We start from the raw sequence: 26,309 nt of genomic DNA, 5'->3' as shown, positions 1-26,309 counted from the left end.
CTCGGGCAGGGCGTATGTTCTCCGTGACTATTTGATAAACGACATTGTGTCTGAAATCATTAGTCCTCCACCTCTGATTCATGTGGGGAAGTTGGCAGTTACTTGCGGAGAACAGGTTTGTACTGGTACAGAATCCAGGAACACTGGTTAGGTTAACTGCCCGCCGTTACATGACTGAAATACTGTTGAAAACGGCGTTAAACCCAAAACAAAACAAACAAAAAATCATTTCACTGATAATTTGTGGGGTGATTTGAGTTAAAGTCATACGTTCCTCTTCAGGTTTTTTTATTGCAGTTACAAGTTCTGTAAAACGTTAAAGTTTATTTTTCGAAACTTCGAATTTCTTAGGTTAATGTATTCACACCTCTCAACGTACAAGGTTGTTACTATACCTGTTCATTATTAACCTGTACCTGTCCATTCTTAAAGTATCTGTTATTTTAAGAATGGACAGTTAAGGTTAATAATGGACAGGTATAGTAAAATAATCGTGTGTATAGAACGGTTTCGGTACAATAACCTATATAATGGACAAAACTAACAAAGGATTACATCACAACCGTGTTTTAAGCACAGTACTTGATGTATTAAGTTGATTGGTTTCTACAGTGTAAGATAGTTATTCATCTATATTTTATACTATACTTAAAAGGGATTTACTGAATAAATTTTCATACGAATTTATGAACACACATTAATTCAGGTTGTGACCTAAATTGCCCACCTGTCGTCTTGTAGTATGTAGCTATTCCATACAAGTATTTCTGTTTTTTAATCATTTGATTTCCTTTGGTTTAGATCTTTCTGTATGCAGCTTCCACATTTTCTTATCGTAGACGTTGGGCTATTTATGTTATTATACTGGAGCTAAGGGAGAAGCGCTGTCGAATCAAACAGTACACCGAAAGTGGCAGAGTAGCATGACACCTTAGGCTGTAATGATAGATGGTAAGAGGGTGGGGGCATGGAGGAGGAAACTGATTAGTTGTGTTTTTTCCCTTGATACCTAAAATAATATATCTAAATACCTGATTTATAGATGAAAATCTTGGGAAGAAAGAAATTTTTGGTTATCTTCCACCTAGTTGGTTAATTCCCCTCTACTAATAATGATAATATATCTTCATGTAGCGAATTTACTTTTTTGCATTCCTTGCAATGCTCGACCAGGCACAGAGTATTATTAACAAACATCTTAATGAATTAAACTTCGTAAATTTAAGAAGCGCATTTGTGTTCCTTTCCTTTAACAAATGTCTATTTGAAATAGAACACTATGAAATTATTCTTTTTCGCAGACATGGACTTTCTTGGTTTCATCCAAAAAATGCGGTTTCATCGGGATATGAATTCGTGACGTTTGGGACGTTTCTATGAACAAGGAAATCAAACGAAATTTATTCCCTACAAATATTGGTAACTTCACAGTACAAGTATCTCGGCCGTTTCAGTATACAGTTAAATTACTCACCTGTTAATTACCTCTTACTTCTTTTACTTTATAGTCGTTTTCAATATGCTCTCTACATAACATCACACACTTCAAGTAGACACAAGTTATATATATTTGTAATTAAATGGATCCTAATCGACAATCTGATTAAATACTCAACGTATCATTTTTCGAAAAAAGAGTTAGCTGAAAAAAAGATCCTTGGGAAAAAAATGGAGAACTCTCTGCTAAAGCCTCCTGCAAATTATGCACTTTTATCTCTAAGCCTTGATTGTTACACATAGGTTTTAGTAAAGGCTTTATTTGGTCCTTTGTCAGCGGTTTGAAAAGAAAAAAGTATGTGAATATAAAATCAAAAACACATACACTTAGGGTTAGGCACACTCCCACCCCACCTCTCTGCCTCTTCCTCTGCCATTATGTTCAGCATTATGACACGTAATAAGCATAGTTAGGTGCTAATTTAGAAGCTAAATCAACTATTGTTTCCAAATTTTACTTTTGAACAGCAATAAAGGTAAAAAAGTGCATTTCGAAATTGTAAAAGAAAAAACGTTTTATAATCGTTACCTATACTCAGTACGTGTTATAATGCAAAAAAAATAGCTAACAGTTGGCAGGGACAGAGGAGGATGGAGACACGTTCCTGACTCCATGTGTATGTGATCAAAGCATGTCATTGTGACATTTTCTGCCGTAAAATTTATGAATGAGCTGTTAACTATTTAGATCATTTAAGGAATTTTACAAGGACAGTATACGGATAAAGCCAATGACGGAAAGTAAACAATATCTGCTACCTATGTATATGTGCCTCAAATTATGAGAAAAATATCTATAGATATGAGAAAATAATTAAGGCCTATTAGATGTACGACTGAGTAATCATTGCAGGTGACATTGATAGACTCTTTTTCCATTGCATACCATGGACAGGTTTGTTTCCCTTGGGTAAAGAGGGCATTGTATAAGTCTCTACAGCATATTTTTTTTCAAATCGTTGCATGCTGACGTAAGCATGCGTCATTAGTTTTTGTCAAATGGAGATATATTTTCTGCTTCAGACGTATTTGTGATATATTTTCCCGTTGTCTTTGTAAAAATGTTCAATCTTAAAACACACACAAACATACGGACCAGGTTTAAATCTCGTTTGTGATTCGTCTCTAGCCTCCGTTAACTGATGACGACATTATATATGTATGAAGAAAACGTTTAGACTGTTCTTTGTGACAATTTATTACATGTCTACATTTGTATCTGTTTACATCTGAATAGTATTTCAAACTAAAATTGTCTTAAGTCTTATATACCTTCTTTATTCAGACATGATAATATTTTGTCAAGAACGACAAGTTTCTAAATCATACGTTTTCAAGTCGTTTGCAAAATGAGATCTTATCTCATAGGTTGTCAAATTTTGATACTTAACAAACAGCATAAAAAGATCCGATGAGAAGAAAACCATATGTTTAATGCGTATTTCAGTTGATAAGACATAATGTAATATATAACTGTAACATATACAACGAAAACAGGGTAATGCACGCTTTGTCAATGTATGACAATTGTCATATTATTAACGAAAATTAAAAAACTGCAGCTGCTAATATTCTAAATCTATAATGCATGTGAAACATTTGGCATAAATCTCAAAGAAAAAACAACATATCAAATACTTTTAATAGAGACACTTCGCATATCTGTAAGACAAATATTGTCAGGTAACTGAGCGACACTGATGAACATGCATATAGTGCATATCGTAACTGAATAAGAATTTGTATTTATAATTTACTTGTTTTTACAAGAGAATGTAACAGCCACCCCACGGTCTGGGTTGTTCTCATCATAATTGTATGATTTCCCTGATCGACACTCCAGTTTCGAATTTGTTTTCGCTTGTTCCAAATCATTATTGTAACTTTCGCCAGAATATAGACCACTATTAGGGACACTGTCTACGGGTGCATAGAGCTCGTATATTCCATTTTTACTATGAAGCTGTGATCTGTTCAAGCCAGTAGGATCGTTTGAAACGAAATCTGCTTCTTCTGTAACATTACATTCTAAACAATTACCAGAATGCGTCCATTTTAATTCAACTTTTGTGTTATCAGACTCTTCATCTGCAAATACTACCACTAATGGTCCACTGCATTTATACTCGACACACAGCGAAGACGTTTTTTCAAAAGTCTTAATATAATAAATTCGAGTGCCAAGCATTTCATTCTTAATATTTGTGTTTGTTCCGCCGTAACTTACTGCCTCTAATTTGAAGTATTCATGCTGAGCTAGAGACTTATCTCCCTCAAAAATAAACCGTACTTTCATATAACAAGCTTTATAACCTTTGGACGGTCGATTTGGAAACCATGTTTTTCGGCTGATTTTAGTCTGTGTGTTCCGTTCTTCATCTGTTTCTGCTTTCACCTGCACGTATATATAGTTAAAAGTATATCCTTCACTAGTTTCCCTATAAAAGTATCTAAGATGAGAATCGGCAGTAGTTGAAGCTTCACATTTGTTTTTATCATTATAAAAAGGTCCATCATAAGAGGATATCGTTTGAATTTTCAGAACTTTGTTTTCATCCATTAATTCATGATAAAGACTGTTTTCCCCAAATTTGGGTAGCGCTGCAAACAATGCCCTGTTCTCATTTCCCGCGGAATAATAAAGTGACAAATAAGTAATTTTGTTTTCACAAATGGCATATAAGCATTCATTTTCTGGATAAGATATAGTGTGCCTAAAACTTGTTACAATTTTATTCCGAATATAATGGTATTCAGCTTTAACTGATGCTATGGGGTTAGCGATGTTTTCCGAAAGTTTTTGGTCCATGAACAAACGTACTTTGAAGTAGCAAGGGTCCTGGGTTAACGATTTAACATCATCATAATTCCACCAGTCCTGTCTGTCAATGTTCGTCCAATCTATTTCGCCGATCCAACCAGTACTAACTTGTCTTTTTCGTCTTCTCATTCCTGTACCAGGCGTCACATACTCCCAAACTCCTGCTTCTGAATTAAGTTTCCATAATTTAATACTCTGGTCGTTGATTTGCTCGTCAAGTTCTGATGGTATATACATGTCAGCAACATCATCTAAGACGAGACCTTCTCCAACCGTATCTTCAAAGTACAGATTAAAAACACCGAGGGATGCGAGGAGCCCTGTCTGTCCCTCCTCATCAACAAACTGAAACACGCCAGGAATATTTTGCAAAACTGTATTATTAGTTGGATCAAGAAAAGTAAGACTGGCTTCTACTGTTCCAGCGTACGGGGTACCGTTAATGTAATAAAATGCATTAGCTGGAATCGATATCTGAATTATTGGTTCAGTTGCATTATCAACTGTTCCACCCGCTATTAAAGTATTTTCTACTCTGGAGTCAATTTCAACAGGTTGCGCGGCTTTAATCATCCAAATGTCAAAATGGAGTATCCCATTCAAATCATCTGTGATTTCAACGATCTTTACTGCAGGAAGGTATTGCTTGACAAAATTATCTATCAATTTAATACTTATTTTCGTTGAATTTCTCGTAACTTCGAAATTAAACATTCCAGAACCACTTGTGTAGCCTTTGAAAATACCATTTACCAAGACGTCTCCATATTTTAATGGTAATCCATCCTCTAATCCAAGCGCCGTCAGAGAAATTTCCAGGGAATTACTCGTGCAGGGAGCACAGCTACAGGCCCTTACAATAATTACATCGAGTTCGTATCCGGAACATTGAATTGTTTCCAAGACTGCTTCCCCAACTGTACAACATGACCACGTTTCGTCATGACATGTGCCAGATTCGGCTGTTGTATATTCCCTGCAACCTTTAGATATACATTCCCCGACTTCGAAAGTTGCTGTATTTGTGCTAGCCTGAACACAGTCATCGGGTAAAGCTATTGTCTTCTGTTGTAGAGCGTCAGCACAGAAATCCCCAGAAAACTCTGTATAAGTGTACATATATATATATATATATATATATATGCAGTTATATCAACCTAATCGTACGTGGTCACCTTTAAAAAAAATCTTTACAAGCATGCATTTACGTTGTATTATTTCATGTGCATTACATAACTTGGGCGTGGAAAACAATATAACAATACATAATAATGGAATAATGGAATGGCTAACCTTTCACGGAGAGTGTAGCGGTAGGAGATAAAATTGCGCCTGCCTGGCTATTGGCTCTGCATTGATATTTTGAACTGTCATTAGTTTTAAGATTAGTTAAAGTAAGCTTGCTTGTATTCTGTAGCGATTCCTTCAACAGAATGCCTTCCTTAAGCCTAGCAATATAAAACATCATACAATTCATATTGTAGGAAGATGAAAAGAACCATATTTTCAAGAAATTTCATTTGGAAATTAAAATGTAAATCGAAGGCAGGAATAATCGAACATGTCAAAGAATTAAAATGAAATTCATAGTTAATTAACAAAAATATTAACTGCTTAAAAAAGATTATATATACATATTTCAATGTTGGCGTATTATCAACAATATTTTGTGAGTCAGCAAATGAAAAGTATTACATAAATTAAGGTAAATCAGAGAGCGATATATCATATGCATATAAGCTGCAAAAATACCATTCATAATACTCGATAGTTGGATTTGCAGCAGCTGTACAACAAAACGACACATCCTCACCAACTAATCGCCTTCTTGACTGTGGCATTTCTGTCAGGTACGGCAAAACTGTTACAAGATAAATGCAATTTTTATATTCATAATGAAATGCATATATACATAATAAAATACGTGATGCAGGAGAACAGAACTTTTTTGTTTATTAAGTAACATTTCTTTACGGGATATATACTTACACAAGAGCAACTGTTGCCGCTGCAGTTAATTTTAAACCCCAATATTCCTTTATAAAAGTTACTGTGCGTGTTTGTCTTGTGCACGTGCGTGTTTGCGCTGCTGTGATTTGCGGTGATTTTGGAGCGGGCCCTGTTGAAAATTCATACATGCTTTTCCAACTTTCCCCAAAACCCTCATCTTTTTATCTCTTCTTACCCACTTTTGTTTTTTTTACAAATAATTAAATGTACTTGTTAGATTTTTAAAGCAACCCGTCTGCGGTCCTACTTTGCGATGCATGGCTCGGAGGCTGTGTTTGGAGTGCTCTATGCTTCCGGAAAATCTACCCTAAGCTTTTTTGCTACATTATATGGCGATACAACTGAATACAGTAAAACGGATTTGGAACAATAAAGTTCATTACGTTGTCTGTTCAGTCCATTATGATGGCTGTATTATACCAACAGACCAAATGAAATGTTACGAACACCCACGGAAGATGACAGGTTTGACTAAATCAGTGATTCGCCACGTGGTACTTAATAAACATATTAAGGATCCATAAAAGTAAGTTACATAAACAGGCTTTGACTCAAATTATTGGTTCCAGCAGCTACTGAGTGATTTTATTATTCCTATGGTCAAAGTATTTTTTGAGTGCACGTATCTTAAGAAAGTAAAGCTTTTCCTTATTCAAGCATGTTATATTTTTTTGAGAAAAGCTGACCTCCGTGACCGATAGCTTAATATCGCTGACATTAAATCACTTGCCCCATCGAGACCCACCTGGGGCGTAGAATACTTTATGTAAAGAAGCCATCCATATGTTTGGTATTTCACACCATGTGAGCAATCTAAACCATATTCCAAAAGACATTGGCGATGTTTATTGAAATACGTAATTGATAAAACATACAGAAAAATATTTATTACCCCGTCTATTCATGGTAATTTCCATGTATAAATTATTTACTTCCACAAGAGCATCAATAAAACCATCCCTGACAACAAGTAGTTCTGTGGCTATACATGTTGCATTCAGTGCGAAGAAACCGGTTGAATTGCTTCGAGTCAATACTTTGAGCGGCGCGGTACTAGCATAAAACGCTGCATTGCTCACGGGATTGCCTGTTGTCAATGCACTAACCCTTCCCGTGACGGTCGTTCCTTCACAAATGCAAGTATCACAGTCGGTGTTAAGAGTTCCAATTGCACATGTTCTGCTACAATCTGTCATGAAAATTAGATACATTAACTTTATCTACTTCAAGGGTATCTATTTTACACGATTTATTTCAGTTTTATGGATCATTTATCCGTCAAGGCATGTCACTATGATATTGTCTTTGCAGGGACAAACCTTCAGATGAATGTCGCAATATTAAAAATGCAAGGTAACAATGAATTTTAGACAGCAAAATGCAAAGGAAAATTACCCCTCAAGTCCATATGTTTGGCTCCGTGATGTCTAAATAACGGCCAATGATACAATATTTAAGGCATTAACTAGTTCCTCCTTTCTAAATTACAACAACTGCACAGAACATAGCGGTCTTATCACTGCAGACACAGACAGGCAAAAAAATGCGGTTATGGATATATTTTGAAAAAAAAACGGAAATATAAAAAAAAATAATACATACCTGGACATTCCCAGATGGAACATGTTTTATTTTGTGAAGGTTTCCCAACACAGTCGAGATTGGTGGGGTCTACTATAGCACAAGTTCTAGCCCGTGTTTGAGTTCCTCCGCCACAAGAGACATCACAACTACTCCATGGTGTCCATGTCGTCCATTTGCCATATGCTTGGGATGATTCAAAATAAAAATACATCAAAACAGTGTAGGAGAAAAAGTAGGTACGTGCCAAATAATATGCTGCTGATCCTGAATGTACTAAATTTGATACAAGATCGCTGATAAACAATAAAATAGAAGTGTTTTACAAAGATACAAGGCTTCCGGCAGATAAAAAATATGTAACCGTGCAAATTGTCAGCATCTTCACCGTTTAAATGATGATCATTTGCAATAAAACTTGTCTGTCTTTCTCTTTTTGCGTTGGTGGCTACAATTAAAAAGTAAGTACCATTTAAACTAGATAACACGATTTGATTTATGTAATATATTCTGACTAACGCACCTGGACATGTTGCCTCCGTACAAATTTTTGTCTCGACATAATTTCCCGAGCATTTTGATGATTTTTCTGCAGTACAGCTACGATAGCGTTTATGAATGCCAGAACCGCAGGTGGCTGTACATAGTGTCCAGTCTTCCCAAGGTGCCCAAAGATTGCCCTCTAATCCGTCATGAAATAGAAGATGTCATGCAGAAAATTAACAGACAACAAACAGCTGTTTGAAAACTTCGATAAACATTTATAAATGCATAATAGCTACCAGAGGAAATATTACCACTAACTTTTTCAAAAAAGATCTTTTTTCCAATCAGTACGAGTTCAAATAAGTTATTTTATTAAAACGACATAAAACAATTGCATGTTAAAATATTTTAACTTACCCATTGTGGTGCCAGTTGTTTCCTGCAACGGGGATGTCGTTGCCTGTATGGCATCACCTTTGAAAAAGTATGACGTCGATGTATATATAACAATAATTTGACCATTTTGCGTTTAGTTTAATTTTACGATAATATGATTAAACATTTAATAGTATTGTAGATAAATGGATGAAAAAATAATAGTAAATGAAGTGATTGTCGTAGTCAGATTAATATGTGTGCGTAAATAAATTAATTCTAATATATATCTAAAAATTCAAGAAACAAAAAAAAATAAATTCATGTAAATATACAACCTGTTGTTTGTTTTCCTCCATCCCCGTCATCTTTCTTCGTTGTTAAAGTGACAATAAGTGACGTGACAATACCTAAAGCAATAATTATAACAATAACTAAAGCGATCTCTGTTCTTGTGCAGTGCGGTGATGCAGATTGTCTTACGACAGCATAGTCATTCAAAGTTGACTCGACGGTCTCTGTTGACTCAGGAACAGACTTTTCTCTGTCACGCAATTCCAAGTTTGATGTTAACGAGGTATGTATGTACCTAGGCTTTTTGTTAGACAACGCTTTCGCCATGTCTTTAAAAATAATCTGAGATACAAGTGTAAGCTAACTATATAGGTCTCTCAAATGAATAAATATCCAAAATGACATGATGTACCTCCCTGATATTATCCAATCGTTCTGATTGATGCATTCGGAAAACCGCGAATCACATGATACTTTAACACTTCAACTGCTTAATTCTGTTATTGTAGTAACTTAAGCGATTAATGACCGACCTTGAAGGCTTAATCGATCGGGTACGGTACTTGTTTATATCATTATGAACATTTAAAGTGACTTTTAACGCTTTATAAAACTTCACTCGCTAAAGTCTTTGAATATGTTTCATAATTTTGAAACTATATAAACCCTTTTCGTTTTTTGAAATATATTCTAAATCATTAAATATATCCAACCAATTTGATCGTTGAGAGCTCGTCACAACAAAAAGTTGTAGGCCACTACAATTAATAGAATATCTTACTGATCTATATTTTAGCAAGACTTACATCTAATAATAATTCCTGCACTTAAGACTTTGCGGGGAAAACAAACAACACCAGAACACATAATGGGCAGAACACATAATGGTCAGGTAGATTGTTGGTAAAGATGTTGTTCGTTTATCAAATATTTCTGTGTTTTCAAAATATACTCCTAAACCTTAAACGTTTTACTGCATTTTGTACATGACTGTCTACTTCAAAGAACTATGCCACATAATTGTGTTTTTATACTATTTTTATTTATGGGTTTAGCTATCTGTCGCTGCACATAATGATGAGGGTATAAAGATATGAATTCATTCAACAAAATTTCTCTGAGCCTTATTCAAAACTTGATGACGGGTAAGATATTCTGTTCTCTTCCGTGACTTACACATTTTTGTAGTCATAATAACTATACTCAATTTTGTTTTATATGTATAGATACTTGAAAAAACATTTAAAACAAATATAGCTTTTTATACTTTCTAAATAAACCAACCATTGAAGATTTCAGCAAATGAAATCCAGAGAGTGTTTACGATACCATAATATGTTATAATTCCAAATTGAATCATTTTAAAAAATATATCATGACACCCGTATGGGCCCTAGTCGCTGACCTTAGGAAAAGGAGAACATCTATTAAGCAGTTTATTTAAAGTTAATCAAAGTTATATGTTTTTACTTTTTGCCAGTATATGTTTTTACCCTTTTTTACTATTGAACGAACTTGATAGAGGTCCAACTAAGGGTGTTACAGAATAGATTTTGTCCATCAGGTGGACCATGGGAATGAGTTTTTTTTTCCCCTTTTTTAAAAAAAGAAATACATACGGACAAATTAGAGAGAACTCTATGCAGAGAAGATGTGGTTCAAGTCTGGTGAAAAAGCATTCACAGGCTGATAAAGAACAGTTTTCGAAGGCTTTGTACTCCCTTCTTGCTCTGTTGACTCCAAAAAGGGCAATTTTGTTAAGACAAAGTTGGTGAAAATCCATCAAGTGTTTCATGGAAAGATTCATTTAAATAATATTTTCTAGTTTAGCTCTGCTGGAGTCATGCAGAACAATTTAAACGAACTGGAAGAGGCCCATGCAAGACTGATATTAAAACAGGTTTGGTGAATGTCTGTGAAAGAGTCCATAAGAAGAAGTCGTATAAAGATTTTAGTTTTGCTCTTGTGGCTCTTTAAATGTGTCAGTCGGAACCACTTGATAAAATCTTCAGAGAAGTCTAAGCTAGAATGCTATATACAAACTTAAGTGGCGTTCTCTCAAATAGCTCATGCACAGAAGTTGTTTAAAGATTTGTTTTTAGAAGCTGCTTAAAGGTTTTCTAGTTTAAGCTTAGGTTACTATTAAAAAAGGCCTATCAGAATCAATTAATAAAATGAAAAAGTTCACTGCCAGAATGCTACAAACCAAGTTTTGTGTAATTCTGACCATTAGGGTGTCATGATCAGTAGTTTCAAAGGTGAAGACATTTGAGTAAATACCGTTACAGCAGGACGACGGATACAGGACGTCGTACACAGGACGATGGATGACGGACGCCGAACAATCCACCTATATTAATACTTCACCCTGAACAAAGTTTAAGTGAGTCATAAAGTAGTCAAATACGGCCAATCTTTTAAATAGCATAAATTGATAAATTATGTGAATGTTTCAATTTTCCGAATATTTGAAGAAAGATGCTTTACAATGACAGTTTTGTTATTTTTCTGTTATCAGATTCTGAGATGGTGTGTCAAAACAAAAATTGACTGAAAGCTTTGGTAGTAAATATCATTAAATTATATCAAATTTTACATAATTTTCAAATGACACAAGAAAACTGTAACTATAATAGCATTACTGTTTATTTCTTTACGTACGTTTTGTTATTATTTTTATTATATTACTTGATTTTGCTAGTGACCTTGAGTTTTTCGACATCTACTTTTAATTGTTTGTAATTGTCTTTCTTATAATATATCAATGATATAAATATCTCAATCTTCAATTTTATCAAAGTTCATCCAAACTGACGTTCAAAATAGAAAATGATAAGTTGATCAGTTGTTAAGTTGATCAATTGTTTAACACATTTAGCACTGAAATGCATTCATGCGCATTGGCACTGACGGAAACGCCTACTGACGGCTTCGGCAAAGATTTTAGTTTTAAAACTCGTTTTCCAATGATTAACATGCAAAACATATTTTAGTAAATTAAGTACAATATATTATTCTTAAATAAAAATATGATTTCTGTGCAGACGCGAGGACACGTCCATTCGTACTACTTGAACATTTTTGTATAGGTTATTGTTTTCTTTTTCATTTATTTTGCAATATGTATGTGTCATAACAGCTCAGTAGGGTAAAATGCACATACCAACAGCAAATCATCAAATCGATTTGTATGAGCTCTGCATGCTCAACCAAGTCGAGAAAATTTGCGGGGGCAAAAATCGAAAATGACTAAATGCTTTTCAGCGGTGAAATAGCAGCTGCTTTCAATGAAATTGCCCGGGAACAAAAAGATAGAGTATTAGGTTTTACCACATATTGCCCGTTAAATGTGCAAGTGCTACCTTTTTTGTCAAGTGTAGAAAACTGTAGTAAGATGTTCATATAAGATAACATTGCGAGTGTTTCTTCTCAACGGAAAGTCATTTCTCAACGTTCAAGAAGCTGACTACTCAAAGTCTGATTTTGTTTTTCAAAAACAAAATGTCCTGAAGAAAAGTGCTTTATATAAACATATTTTAGCAATATTCTCGTGCCAGAAAGGAGGACAGAGGAAAAAGGGCAATGACAGTCCTTTATCATTCGCATGAATTGATATTATTTTACCAATGCATGCTATATAAACAGCAAACACTATCCCCGGCTCCTCAGTGGTGGTTTCGCCACGGACCGTTCCAAGACTGTGCCTCGCTGTGTTCCGTTATTTATTCGTTTTGTCCTTGTATGTTTGCTTTCTGTGAGTGTGCGTGTTGGTCGTGTGCGCGTCCGCGTGCTGGATTTAAGTTTAGGGAAGCTGCGTTTTTAGAACGTGGCTTTGAAATCAAATTTTACAAGCCTTATTTACAGAGACAGGTAATAGATGGTAAGCAACAATTGCAGAAATATAGAATCTAAAAAGATTATTTCGTTTATAAACATATTTGGAATTTAGGATTGAAAATTACGACGGACTGATGTTGTGAGTGTGAAAAGTATGCTAAACCGCGTTGATAATTTGGAAGGAAAATTCTTGAAATGAAGCAAAATGGAAATTTAGTAAATATTAACACGACGTATTTAGCCGAATTTTGAATTGTGTTTTCAGTTGTTTGTTTCTGTACATTAAAAGGCGAGATGAATATCAGTTTGAGGACACTAAATTTTCAGGTGGAAAGGACCAGAATCAAGCGCCTAGAAGACATGTCTCTTAATTTGTTATTTGTTCATGTCACTAATCTATAACTTAAGCGTAATAATGATGTTTAGAAAAGCTCTATTTACTTTTACCCAGTCTATCGCAATTGTGACATTTCGAAAAATCAGCAAATATTTTTGACGCGTTCTACTTTAATGAGGTAGAGAAATCTTTAGATACATTTGTCTAGTTTACACAAATATACTTATTCTAGGAAACCGTTAGTTTCATAAACATTATTAATTGCGAGATGAATACGTATGTCTATAGCTGGCTTTCATCCCTGTAATTCAGAATACGTACCAGGGCCAAGTTTCGTTAAACTTAAAAGGGAATGGCGTATAACTGCAAAGTTGTATTTAACTGTGAAAGGTTTCTATTGAAGGCGCATAAAATCAGCTAGACTCAGATACCTTTGATTTGGAGAATAGGAAAAAGGACACCCAAGGCAACCTCATGAGTATAAGTATATTATAATCATGGCTAGAAGCAGATTCCCTTTAATTGGTGCTTAGTGAAACGGAACTCCCAGTGCAGCCATATATATGTCTCTCAGTCATGGCTGTAAATTGACCATTTTCATATAATTGGAAATAAAGGATACGTTGCCTGATTGGAAACGACCTATTACAAGGCCTTTTTAACAAACTCAGGTAATGGATAGGCCAGTAACATTAACAAAATGTTAGAATCTAAGGACGAGATATAGTTTATGAACGTATGTGAGATTTAGGAAAACTTTGGAAAATTGATGTTGTCAATATGAAAACTCGGCTTAAATGCGTTGATAATTTAGAAGGAAATGAAACAATTTGGAAAATAAGAAAATTAAAACATGTACACCGGTCTGAGGACACTAAATTTTCATGTGGAAAGGACCAGACCTGAGCGCCCAGTAAGACCTGTCTCGTAATTTGTCCATGTTATTGATCTATAACGTAAGCGTAATTTGTCAGCCTGAGACTTCGACGTAAACAATGGTGTTTAGAAATGTGTCTATTTACTTATACGTCAGTTTATAGCACATGTGAAATATACCTAGAAAGTTGGTCATTCGGTACTTGAATGGCTTCCGATACATCGGCAAATATTTTTGACATATCCAACTCTAAGGTGGAAACGAAATAGATAGAAACATTTTACTACATAATACAAAAAGATACTCATTCACGGAAGTCCTTAGTTTCATAAATATAAGTATTAGCTAGATGAATATATGTCTTTAAATAACCTTCATCTCTTTAATTCAGAAAACGTACACCAGAATTTTGCAATACTTGAAATGGTATTAATTATTATTGCAAAAATGTATTTAACTGCATAAATTATCTTTGAAAAGCGCATAGAATCAGCTAGACGCAGATACTTTTGATTTGGCGCTAAGCAAAAGGGAAAGCAAATATTTTGACGTGTCTGATTCTAAGGTTGTAGGAAAATAGATAGAAACATTTATCTATTTCAAATAAAGATACTCACTCATGGAAATGCTTAGTTTCATAAACATACTTAATGAAATATATGTCTATAAATGACCTTCATCATTGTAATTCAGAAAACGTATACTGGCCAACGTTTGCTATACTTGAAAGGGTATAGATTATGATTGCAAAGTTGTATTTAACTGCGAAATCTTTGGAAAGCGCATAGAATCATCATGGCTGTACACTGATAATTTGTAGTTCTATACCGACTTGAATGGTGTCCGAAACATCAGCAAATACTTTTGACATATCCGACTCTAAGGTGGAAGGGAAATAGATAGAAACATTTGTCTATCTAATACAGAAAGCTCATTCATGGAAGTATTAAAGGGCACCTTTTTATATAGAAAAAAGAGAGAAGAGTTTAACATTTTTATTGAACAATGAAATGTAACATTTTATCAAACATAGAAATGAAATGGGTGTCACGGGAAAAATTGCTTTGAGAAATCTGTCTTCAGTCAAAAACATAGGCATGTCTCAAAACAAATTATTCAGATAATATGCTCATGGCTGGTTTTCCGATAACTTTGCATCACTTTAACTGACGGACAAGGAACTTTATATATATACTAGCAGTTTGAAATTTCCAAATATTTAGATATAAAACAGTCTTCAGAGTTTTGGTTCTGCCTTACACTGAATGTTCCTGTATTGCGAACGTTACTCTTATCGCATTTGCCGGTTTTGTTCGTGGAGAAAGGCGTATGGTGCAATTCATACTTTTACAATCTTCGATAGATGCATCAACATTCCGTTCTTCTCATGGACAAATTCATGATCAGAGTAGATTGGGAGCGGTGATAGTCATTAGACCTATGGTGTTTAGATACCACTTAAACGTGAAGTCTGACTGATTTCATTAATCAAATAAATGTATGACAAACACCAGTACTAGATATATATAACTAAACATCAAACAAAAATTTATACATTTTTATAAAAATATACAAAATAAACCGTGCCCGATTTGTTTCAGACAGCCACTACATAAAATAAATTCTAGCGTACTAATTTTCCATACTACAACTCTTATCATATTAAATATTTTGTTATATAATTCCATTTACAAATTTATGTCAGACTGTGACTCAGACATACCTTATTTTAAGAAAATACAAAGAATTACCTGCAGGTGTAATGAAATTGTAGTTGTTATGTAAGTAATTTTAATGTTGATACCAAAACAAAATTTTGGAAAACTATTTTTCAATAGTTTTAAACAAGGTTATCAGTGATGTCCTTTATTTTTAAGGGATGATCCTGTTATCTTGAAAAATAACTCAAAACACTTATTGTTAAGGTCGAAATTATGTAGGGACATCTGAAAAACAATGTCATTATATTCATCAAATTATAGAGCCAAGATTACGACACAATATTTGCAAAACAGGTTTGGATTTGAGCCCTCCAACCGCATTATTAGCACAATCTTTATCAAGGCAGTGGTACTAGTATGCGCTGTTTACTACCTAGTTAACGGCTAACGGCCCATGAATTTTAACAACGCAAAAGCTGTATCAATTAATAGATTTGTTAAAGCCTTCAGAATTCGTATAAAGGATATATTGTTTATAACGCTTATAATACAATGTATAGAATAACATTGACAAGGGCACTTTGCACAAAAAAACAACTCCTGTGCCAAATGATTGTTTTTGTTCAGCATAGTTCATGTAAAATGGGACAAGAGCACACTTACTGTGCATTTTTTTATTGTATCTATCATAAGTTTATACTAACGGACAAAAACAATATATAAAGATTCGTAAATAAAACAAAGGTTGACCATTATTAATATGCATGATACATGATACTTGATACATATTTATGTGTATGAATTTAGAACGCATGCTCTCAGATCTCAGTTATGCAAACATCTAAATTGAAAACTACAGCTATATTGTGATTAATACCCCAATTACCACTTTGTTAGAAGTAAAACAACGTATTCTCAAAGCCAACTGGCATATAACTCCTCAATGCTACAGCTCATTTCTCATTTTATTATTACTATTTTATTTATTTTTATTTTATTTATTTTATTTTTTTTTATTTATTTATTTATTTTTATTTTTTTTTATTTTTGATGGAATGGGAGAGTATGGATGAAACCTCAAATCCTTCGTATGTATGATATTTCGTCGGAAATCCTTTAAAAGTATTATACTTTGCTTCACAATCTCTCAAATTCCAATTATTTCAAGTTATTATATACCTTACTATTAAAAGTAATAAAAATCCGTTAAAAAGGTCATTACAGACACTGTCGACGGATCTGTGATGAGTAGTAGTGTGCCTCGATGCGCCACAATCAAATAGCCAAGGTTAACCGGAAAGTCAGTACGTTCTGAAATTGACGCCATGAAGCTAGGCAGTCACGGTGGGTGAAAGGGCGCTGAATCATTTTCAGATCAATTGCCAAATGTTGATGGTATAGTTGAGGAAAAAAGCAATACAGATGATGTGTATAAGTCTGTAGAAAATATGTGAAATGAAATTACTAAAATAAATATTAAGCGAAGGTATATAATAAAAAGTTAAATAAACGGCAGGTTTTGCCTTGTAGCAATAACAGCAAACATAGTTTCATAATGGCCATTGGGCTAAAGCCACTATGTGTGCACTTATAGGAAGAAGGATAAAAACAGCCGTATATTAACCTTTTAAAATTGTACGTTGGTAGAATTGACGTTGTCTGTTATATGTAATGAAAGAAAATAGAAATTTCATTGATGAAACAGAAACGGATGATACATTGAATTCACTTAATTCGATGAACAGATACTATACAGTGCTCGACAGAGCCTAGACATTTTGCATTTTATTAACCCTTACCCTGCTGAATTTCTATAATGAACTTGTTCATTTTCAATTTGGACAGTAGCATAAATTGTCAAAAGGTGTGCTTACAAAAAAGATACTGATTGAATGGCGGACAGTGCAGATCTTATCAGACTGCACGTATGTGCAGGCTAATTATGATCTACACTGGTCGAAAAGGCAGAATAAATCGTGTCCAGCATGATAAAGGTTAAACTCGTTTCGAACATTATATATTTGAAGAAGAAACCCATTCAAAATTTGCACCGGATGCTCTAAAATTGTTGCACTATGCTACTGTACTACTTTGTAGCGGTGAAAGTAAGTACCATGAACAATTTACAACTCTGCATAAGTGATTGCTTTAATACAGAGTTATTGCAGCATAAATTCTAGCGGCGATACTGGGTTTTAGGTCAGACTACTCAAATAGATGCACTATTTTACCAGGGTACCTGCATTATTTATTACTCAACAATTTGTTACTTCACAGTTATTTGTTTGACTTTGAGAACAATAACTATTCCTGCTTAAAGAACAACCTTATATTGTCCTCAGTATTGAATAACTGCATTGAATGGCATCGTCGGTAACTTTGATTACCATATTAAGATGTCCTTCATGGATATTTTGTTCTAGAAACCAATAAAAACATTTTGGTTTCATATACATCAGTCGCGTAATTACTTTAATTGCATTACTAAACTAAATATAATCTATGCGAATTCTATGCATGTTATGATATTTACATGAATCAGATAGAGTATTTATCTAAGGCAAATGCACTGAACTGTTTACATGTAAACAATCAGCTTTGAAAATGTTGCTTTTCATCTAATTATGTAACACAGTTGAAAAGTTTGTCAGATTAATCGTAATATAATAATGGTGGTTTAAACCCATAGTTTTTTATGAAGTGAATATATTGTTTAATTCGTAAATCACACCTAATATTTTGATATTGACCAGTATGTACGTTTAATAAAACAAGGATGAAGATTGCGCAATAGTTCTTACAGAAGTGTGATGTTGCTATTGAGATATGAAAAAAGGAAACATCATGATTGAAAACAGAGTGGAGCTCTGGTGTAACTCCTCTTAGTGAATTTTTTTTCTAAGGGAGTCATTTCAATATTTATTGGTGGAAACTGTTCAAAATATTCCTCCGTCATTTGATAGCCTCGGATATAAAAGCTTCAGAAATTATTTGATACAAACATGCTTTACGGATCGCGGGGTCATGGGTTCGATCCTCAGGCGGGGCGTATGCTCTCCGTGTCTATTTGATAAACGACATTGTGTTTGAAATCATTAGTCCTCCACCTCTGATTCATGTGGGGAAGTAGGCAGTTACTTGCGGAGAACAGGTTTGTACTGGTACAGAATCCAGGAATAGGTTAACTGCCCGCCTTTACATGACATGACTGAAATACTGTTGAAATAACGGCGTTAAACTCAAAAAAAAAAAAAAACAATAAGAAGTGATCAGCCTCTTGCTTTTTTCTTTATTTTCAGTAGTAAATGAACGAGTTTTCGTTATTCTGAAAAGCTTCCTTTCGATCTCGATCGCTAAAATATTTGATGGTGATCAAAAGGTATTGCCTTACATTTGATTTAGATATTTTGTATTCGAAACTGAAAGAGACAACTATTCTTAATTCACAAAAGCTCTAATGCATGATTTCGAAATCAGTCATTACCATATTATGGTGGCATATTTAGGCCAGGAGATTTCGAAGTAGATATCCCGATAATAATGTCAAAGTATCACTCATGTATATATACAATTTCCAGCAAAGTTGTGCATTTTTCTGAAAATATTATCGAGATTAATTATTTCTATTGCAAGGAAACTTCAGGCGATTGCGATTAACTTTCGAAATACAAAGATAACTTCAGAAAGTATCAAGATAATTATCTAGCTAATAAATGGCAGCTGTGGGCACTTTCAAAAAAGGTATTGAGATAATAATGTAGTTTATCGCAATAATATTTTCAAGAAACCTTCACTATTGAGACGATATTTTCATAAACTTCGCTTTATCAAGACTATTTTTCGATAGTTTCGCCACCATAGTCTGAGCTTGATTCATTTGATGCCGAATCTTTTGTGAACAAAATGTCATGTCAGATAGAATATAACAAAACAAGGTAAATATTATTATGCCCCTCCCCACCCCACTTGAAGAAGGTGGGGTTTATTGTTTTGTAGATGTCGGTACGTCGGTCGGTCCGTAGACCAATCGGTTTCGGGATGATGACTCAAGAACACTTGAGCATAGGATGGTGAAATTTAATAGAGAGGTTGATCATGACTAGCAGGTGAACTCTAGTGATTTTGAGGTCAGTTGGTCAAAGGTCAAGGTAACAGTGACCTGGAATAATTAAACGGTTTCCGGATGACAACTAAAGAATTCTTGGGCCTAGGATCATGACAGTTGATACGGAGGTTGGCCATAACCAGCACATGACGTCTATTGATTTTTAGGTCAGTTGCTCAAAGGTCAATGTCACAGTGACCCGACACAGTCAAACCGTTTCCGGATGATAACTCAAGAGCAGTTGGGCCTCGGATTTTGAAAGTTTATAGGAAGGTTTGGCATGATCAGTAGATGACTCCTATTGATTTTGAGGTCAGTAGGTCAAAGGTCAAGGTCACAGTGACCCGGAACAGTTACACGGTTTCCGGATGATAACTCAAGAATGCTTTGGCCTAGGATCATGAAAGTTGATTAGGAGGTTGGCAATGACCAGCAAATGGCCCCTATTGATTTTGAGGTCAGTAGGTCATAGGTCAAGGTCACAGTGTAATACGGTTTCCAGATGATGATGATGGAAGAACGCTTGGATCTAGCACCATGAATGTTGATAGGGATGATGGTCTTTGCCAGCTGATGACCCCTATTGATTTTGATGTCAGTCTACTAAAGGTCAAGAACACAGTGAACCGGAACGATTACACAGTGACATGACTATAACTTGAGAATGCTTAAACATAGGATCACGAAACTTAATAAGGAGGATGATCATGGCCAGCAGATGACTCCTATAGATTTTGAGATCAGTAAGTCAAAGGTCAGGATCACATGGACCCAGAACATAAGAACTTTTTATGCCAGATAACTGTAGAATGCTTTGATCTACGATCACATTTGATACAGTGTGTACTTATGATTAGGCAATGACCTATAATTATTGATTTTAGGTCAGTACGTCAAACAGCTAGTGCAGAGTGACTAAATATTTTCTGTTCCTCGTGTAATTACTGAATTCATCAAGAGAGAGAGAGAGAGGAGGAGGGGGAGGGGGCATTTCGTGTTCTACGAGCTCTTGTTCTGCATGCTGTTATGTTCATTTTGTTAATACCAAAAAAAGACGCATGTACTTGTTTTACTGTTGTTTTTATAAGGCATGAAAAGAATAGTGATATTAAGGAGGCAACATACAGATTTCAGAGGATCTCGGACGACAGCTGACTACTTGACATTCAAAACCTCACACATAAGTCTGTAACAATACGCTTGAATTAAACATATTGCAATATTAACATTGGTTACATGGATCTTGTTACAAACCTTCAGTAGTACAAGTTTGCTCACTCCCGGTCGCGAGATCTGATTAGGAAATAAATCTAAATTTGCCACATTTCAAATTGTTTCAGAAAATTCCCTGCAAATGAGAGTACCAACTGATAGACGACTCTATACTACGAGTACACTGTAAAGAAGCTCATATATATGGTCGTCAGTTATGCTTTCTTTTTTCGCTTTTTCAATTTTTCTGAAGCCCTTGGGAGTTCCAGTTAAAGCTATCCCAAATAAGGCATATATTTGTATTTTCTTAGAGACACTACGTCGCAATTTCACGGACATGGATATACAGCTACTTTTAAATCAACTACAGTCACTCAAACTTGAAATCTAGCATTTCTTGTCATTTTAAAGTACAAATATACTCTTTAATCTATGATTCACCTTTTATTTCTAAATCTAACCTAGCCATTCGACACTCTAACATCTATAAACTGTTAACTGCCTCCTTTTCAAAGCACTGCACGACAACACGATTTCATTTTAAACATTTTGTTTTCTGGAAATGTCATAGACGCGATAAAAGCATTAACCATTTAATCATTCATCCGTCAAGGTTCTGCTTGTTAGATCTGAAACAGTTTCGCCCAGTTTGTTCGTTGATAAGCACAAGGCATTTATAAACAGTTTCCATGGAAACAAAATGGTAGAAAATATTTTATTCCCAATATTTTTTGACGTTGAAGAGATATCTGGTAATTACAATCAGGCTTGATGATAACTTAACCATAAGGCTGTTGGCATTCTAATTTTGGTCATCACTGTTCGCTAATCAGTGAGTGAATTTTCAGTGAACATCCCTTCGAAAAACAAATGACAGTGCTTAGATTGAATGATGTCCAATTGATTTTAGAAATTTAGCATCGCAAACTTTAGGTTAATCCGTCGCCAAACTAATAACTTATCTAAATTTTTATACATATCAAGACAGAAATTTCTACATTACGTACAGAAGATTACATGTAATTTACAAAACTGCACATCTTTTGACGAAAGTTCTGATTATGCCTTTGTTTCAAATTGCTGATTTATTTTTATCTCTCTTGACATACCCGGTGACATATGTTGCTGTCAGCGAGTAACCTTTCAATAACAAACAGCTGTTTTTCGGCTGCATTTCTTTATCGTTTTTCGACTTTGCAAAGTCCTTGTCTTTTTTTTCTTAACCCGGGCATTTCTGATACGATCTAATGTAACTTTGCCATACCTTATAAATATGTCAGCTAAACCTAAATTGGATATATTCAATCAAATCAGATGAAATTAACCAATTAAATATTGTTCAAAATTTGCAGCTCAAATACCCTGTTGACGTCGAACAATATTTTGATCACGGAAGAAATCTGATAACTGTTGACCCTCTGCCGATAAAGCGTTTGCTGCAAAGTTTTAAACGCATACGTTGGCAAGACAAGGTTATTCAAATAGTATATCAAACAGGTGGTACGATATCATTAGAATTTGGCAACAGTTGAAATGCATCTGTATTCAATTTTTTTTGTATCATCATGATCATAATCAGAGTACCAAAATATCCAATACTGACATATCAGTGCCTTATATTTATTAAAGTTTTTATGTACTTGGATTACTAGTATGCACACAATTGTTATCAGTGTAAAAATTTGTCTGGCTGCGCAAAAAGACAAAGTCTAAACACTTTAAATGTTTAATCACATAAGGCTATATTTGGCACATAATACAGGTATTTTGTAATATCTAAATAAATATCTGATTAGAAATACGACACGAGAAATGGATGTACTTTAAAATGGTACCGCGCATGTTGACTTTTTTAAACTATGTCAGATTTAGTATCAGGATTATCTATGTAATACTCGTGTTAATAATGTATTTAGCATCAGTAAATAGTGGCTTAATAAAGCTTATAAGCGCTTTTCATACAGAACCAGCTCTTTAACAGATTTTTATCAATACGAAGCTGTATATAAATAATTTTATGGGTTTACCTATTAAGACACTCTGCAATAATTAGGTCAAATGCTCTTTATTCCATTTCAATATTTTAGATATTTTTTCAAAACGTTGAAGATAGTAATCAACTTTTTATTCTTGAAATTGAGGAAAAAGCCTTATATGTGTTTTGTATCTTATTCTTGACTCTGAGGATTAGATTTCTCTTGCATTTCAAAGTCCCTGATTCTTCATTAAGATTTTCACTTGTTTCCTTCTCTCTCTATTTGCATTTTTTTTCAAACTGCATTGTTTCTAGGTTTTATTCGCAATTAACTTCAAGCTGCCTCTTATTTAATTCTGAAAGTGCACTATCAGCAGAACTTCCTTCGTAAGTAAAGTAAAGGACTTATTTATAAATAATCTCTTATCTACACGCCAAACATTTAATTTCAAACAAAATATAATGCTTTGCAAAGTTTCTTAATCAAGTTACCCCCTCCCCCACACACACCCCTGAAGTTTCATCTACTAACTTATCCATGGCTTTTTGTACAAATAATTGCTATGCACTAGAATGATCAGAAGAGAAAACTTAAATACAATGTTCTAACAGGAAAAAGTCTAAGTTGCACAACATGACAGACATTATAATGTTGAGGGCTCGGTTTGATTGAGCCTGTTCATAGACGGTTAATTGCAATTATTCAATATCCGGGATGATTCAAAATTTCTGATACGAGCTACGCGTAAGCAAGAAAGAGCTTTAAGCATTCATAAATTTATTTAAATTTACAAAAGGTAAAATGCACAACTGAATCGAGGTCATAAATATAAATTATTTATAGTTTTGTTATTTAAGTGTATTACACAGGGTACTACTGTTTTAGCTAATATCTTTAATTAGGTACTCGGTCAAGAAATTCGTTAAAAATGAGAATGTTAAAACGTTTAGTTGTTTGTTATGTTGGATTTTAAAATCGACGGACAGACGTCCGAGAGACAAGTCACATTCAACGAGCACATATGTCACTTTAATCACATCGACACTTTTTATGACGTATCTTTCTAACTTTTGACGGTGGAGGAAGACAAAAGATACCCCTTAAAGAATTATTAGAACTACAAGCAGCATTTAGGTGTCATCGAACACCTTTCCCAAGCCAGTCCGATGGCTTCCACATATAGGAAAAATTGTTGTACACGCAGTCGAGTTTTCAAACTCGTCAAAGTTTCAAAGATTACCTCTCGTCCAAAGAGGCCTTTTTAAATATACGAAAACCTTAACTGCTCTGCCAATGGAAACGTTTATGTTGCCGAAACTGACGCTGATGAAAGAGTAACAACAATAACTCTAAAATTCAAATAATTGAGCTGAAAAATATTCTCAAGTATTGGCAGTCCTATTCCTGAAGACAAAGGTAACAGCAACGGAGACTGAAATTATTGTTTGTAAATTGATTGTAAAAGCAATAATCAGTACTAACCGTTTTCGATTGCTAGACATTTGCGCAACTATCAAAGGCTGGAGGTTGTTTGTTTCTGTTGCACTAGCTACTATTGGATTTGAAACTCGGTCGATAAATCTCTGTGCAAAGGTTGTACGTGTCCTCTTCGCATTCTGTTTGGAAGGTACAGAAGAGGGTGCCCTCTCCTTACCTTTCACGTACTTTTTCCTGTATTTACCTCAGATCTTCAAATCCCATTGTGTTAAAATATAAGCTGTCGTATTCTTTAAATGAAAACCGTCATTTACAGTTATCTGTAGAATCTTCAAACCAAGGGCATACTTGAATAAGCGCGCGCCAAAAGTAAACGCATTTGACCATATCGTCATTCTGTATAATTTACCTTACTGAAAAAAATATTTACATTTTGCAACTTAAAGCTCAAACACATTACGCCGAAAAATACAATTTACATGCATACTATTTGCTTTTACTAAATATTTGACGTGGTGTCAATGAAATATTTAAACACAATTTTTTTTGTATGAAACAAAATATCCGAACTTGTTTCAACAACATTTGTGCAGTGATGCCAGCAGACACCTTTCCGAAACTGCTCGAAAGATTCGACGTAATTCACAAAAACCTGGTACACGAACAAAATGGCATAGTTCGAAAACAACCTTTCAAAATCGGCAATCAAAATTTCAAAAGGAACTTTCAATAAAGGCCAAACTACCTATCTTCACGACAAAGATCAAAGTTTAATAGAGACGGGTAGGAGATTGAGTCGCAGTGACTGTGGATTAACACTAAATCAGAAACTATTTTTATCGGAAGGCGAACTGCTGATTAACATGGAGTCCTTTTTACTGTTCTATCTAAAGACTGAAAAGATCGATAGTCTACTATGTATATTACAATTTTCTGATAATCACCGAAAGAAACCAAAACCATATTTTTTTACTGTCGCAAGCTACTGTAAAATGTAGATATAAGGATTAAAGTTACTTTTGGACGCTCATATGGTGAGCGTACAAAATATGAGCCGCGCCATGAGAAAACCAACATAGTGGGTTTGCGACCAGCATAGATCCAGACCAGCCTGCGCATTCGCGCAGTCTGGTCAGGATCCATGCTGTTCGCTAACAGTTTCTCCAATTTCAATAGGGCTTTAAAAGCGAACAGCATGGATCCATGCTGGTCGCAAAACCACTATGTTGGTTTTCCCATGGCACGGCTCATATAACGATCCTAAAAAGCATCATGCAAATGTTTGTATTAGTCTAGGAAACGTTCATAGATTTCATCTGGTATGCAGTAGGTAAGGAATTAAACAAAATAAATTTCGTTGATAAAGAAGATATTAGTAACACACTGAATAAACTAAAACGTTGAATAAATATGATGTAATGCTCGGCACAGGCTTGAAATATTATTCAACATTACATAAGGGAAGAAACTCTTGCAATATTCTCTATGTCCACTTTGACTCGGATGCTCTAAAACTTTAAAGAACCACCAAGACCTAGTGACATCCTTTTTTCACCCACAAAAACTTAATGAAAATCATTCTCATAAATAAGGTAATATACAGCTATACTGTACAAGTTTTCAGGTGGACAATTTAGGCCCTTCCTGAATAAATGTATTTTCACCATTGATCTGCAAATTTATTCAGTCAATCTTTTTTCAGCATAGTTTTTAGAATATAGATGAATGACGGTCTTACACTGAAGAAACAAAATTTGATAGAAATTTAATTTAATACACTGATTTATATACATAGTGCTATAA

At 34.4% G+C, this 26,309-nt stretch overlaps 1 protein-coding gene across 1 annotated transcript; it reads right to left on the bottom strand.

Moving 5' to 3' along the window:
* Positions 1-2,685: 2,685 nt before the first annotated feature.
* LOC128555088 (cartilage intermediate layer protein 1-like) lies at positions 2,686-9,503 on the bottom strand. The gene is made up of 8 exons (XM_053536487.1): positions 9,109-9,503; positions 8,813-8,869; positions 8,433-8,591; positions 7,931-8,095; positions 7,221-7,517; positions 6,071-6,179; positions 5,612-5,766; positions 2,686-5,421 (listed from the first exon to the last, which is right to left on the bottom strand). The coding sequence occupies exons 1-8, from the start codon at positions 9,389-9,391 to the stop codon at positions 3,251-3,253; spliced, it is 3,396 nt and encodes a 1,131-aa protein (XP_053392462.1). The 5' UTR covers positions 9,392-9,503; the 3' UTR covers positions 2,686-3,250.
* Positions 9,504-26,309: the final 16,806 nt, after the last annotated feature.

This window comes from Mercenaria mercenaria, chromosome 2 (genome assembly GCF_021730395.1).
Source record: "Mercenaria mercenaria strain notata chromosome 2, MADL_Memer_1, whole genome shotgun sequence".
Lineage (NCBI taxonomy): Eukaryota > Metazoa > Mollusca > Bivalvia > Venerida > Veneridae > Mercenaria > Mercenaria mercenaria.
The sequence above is the reverse complement of the archived record's forward strand: the minus strand, read 5'-3'. Positions and strand labels throughout refer to the sequence as shown.

What these genes read in the sequence shown, in the direction of transcription:
- LOC128555088 (XM_053536487.1), bottom strand. Translation starts at nt 9,391, where the DNA reads ATGGCGAAAGCGTTGTCTAACAAAAAGCCTAGGTACATACATACCTCG. An exon ending in TGGAGGAAAACAAACAACAG is followed by an intron (nt 8,870 to 9,108) that starts GTTGTATATTTA and finishes ACTTTTTCAAAG; the next exon opens with GTGATGCCATACAGGCAACG. An exon ending in AACAACTGGCACCACAATGG is followed by an intron (nt 8,592 to 8,812) that starts GTAAGTTAAAAT and finishes ATGACGGATTAG; the next exon opens with AGGGCAATCTTTGGGCACCT.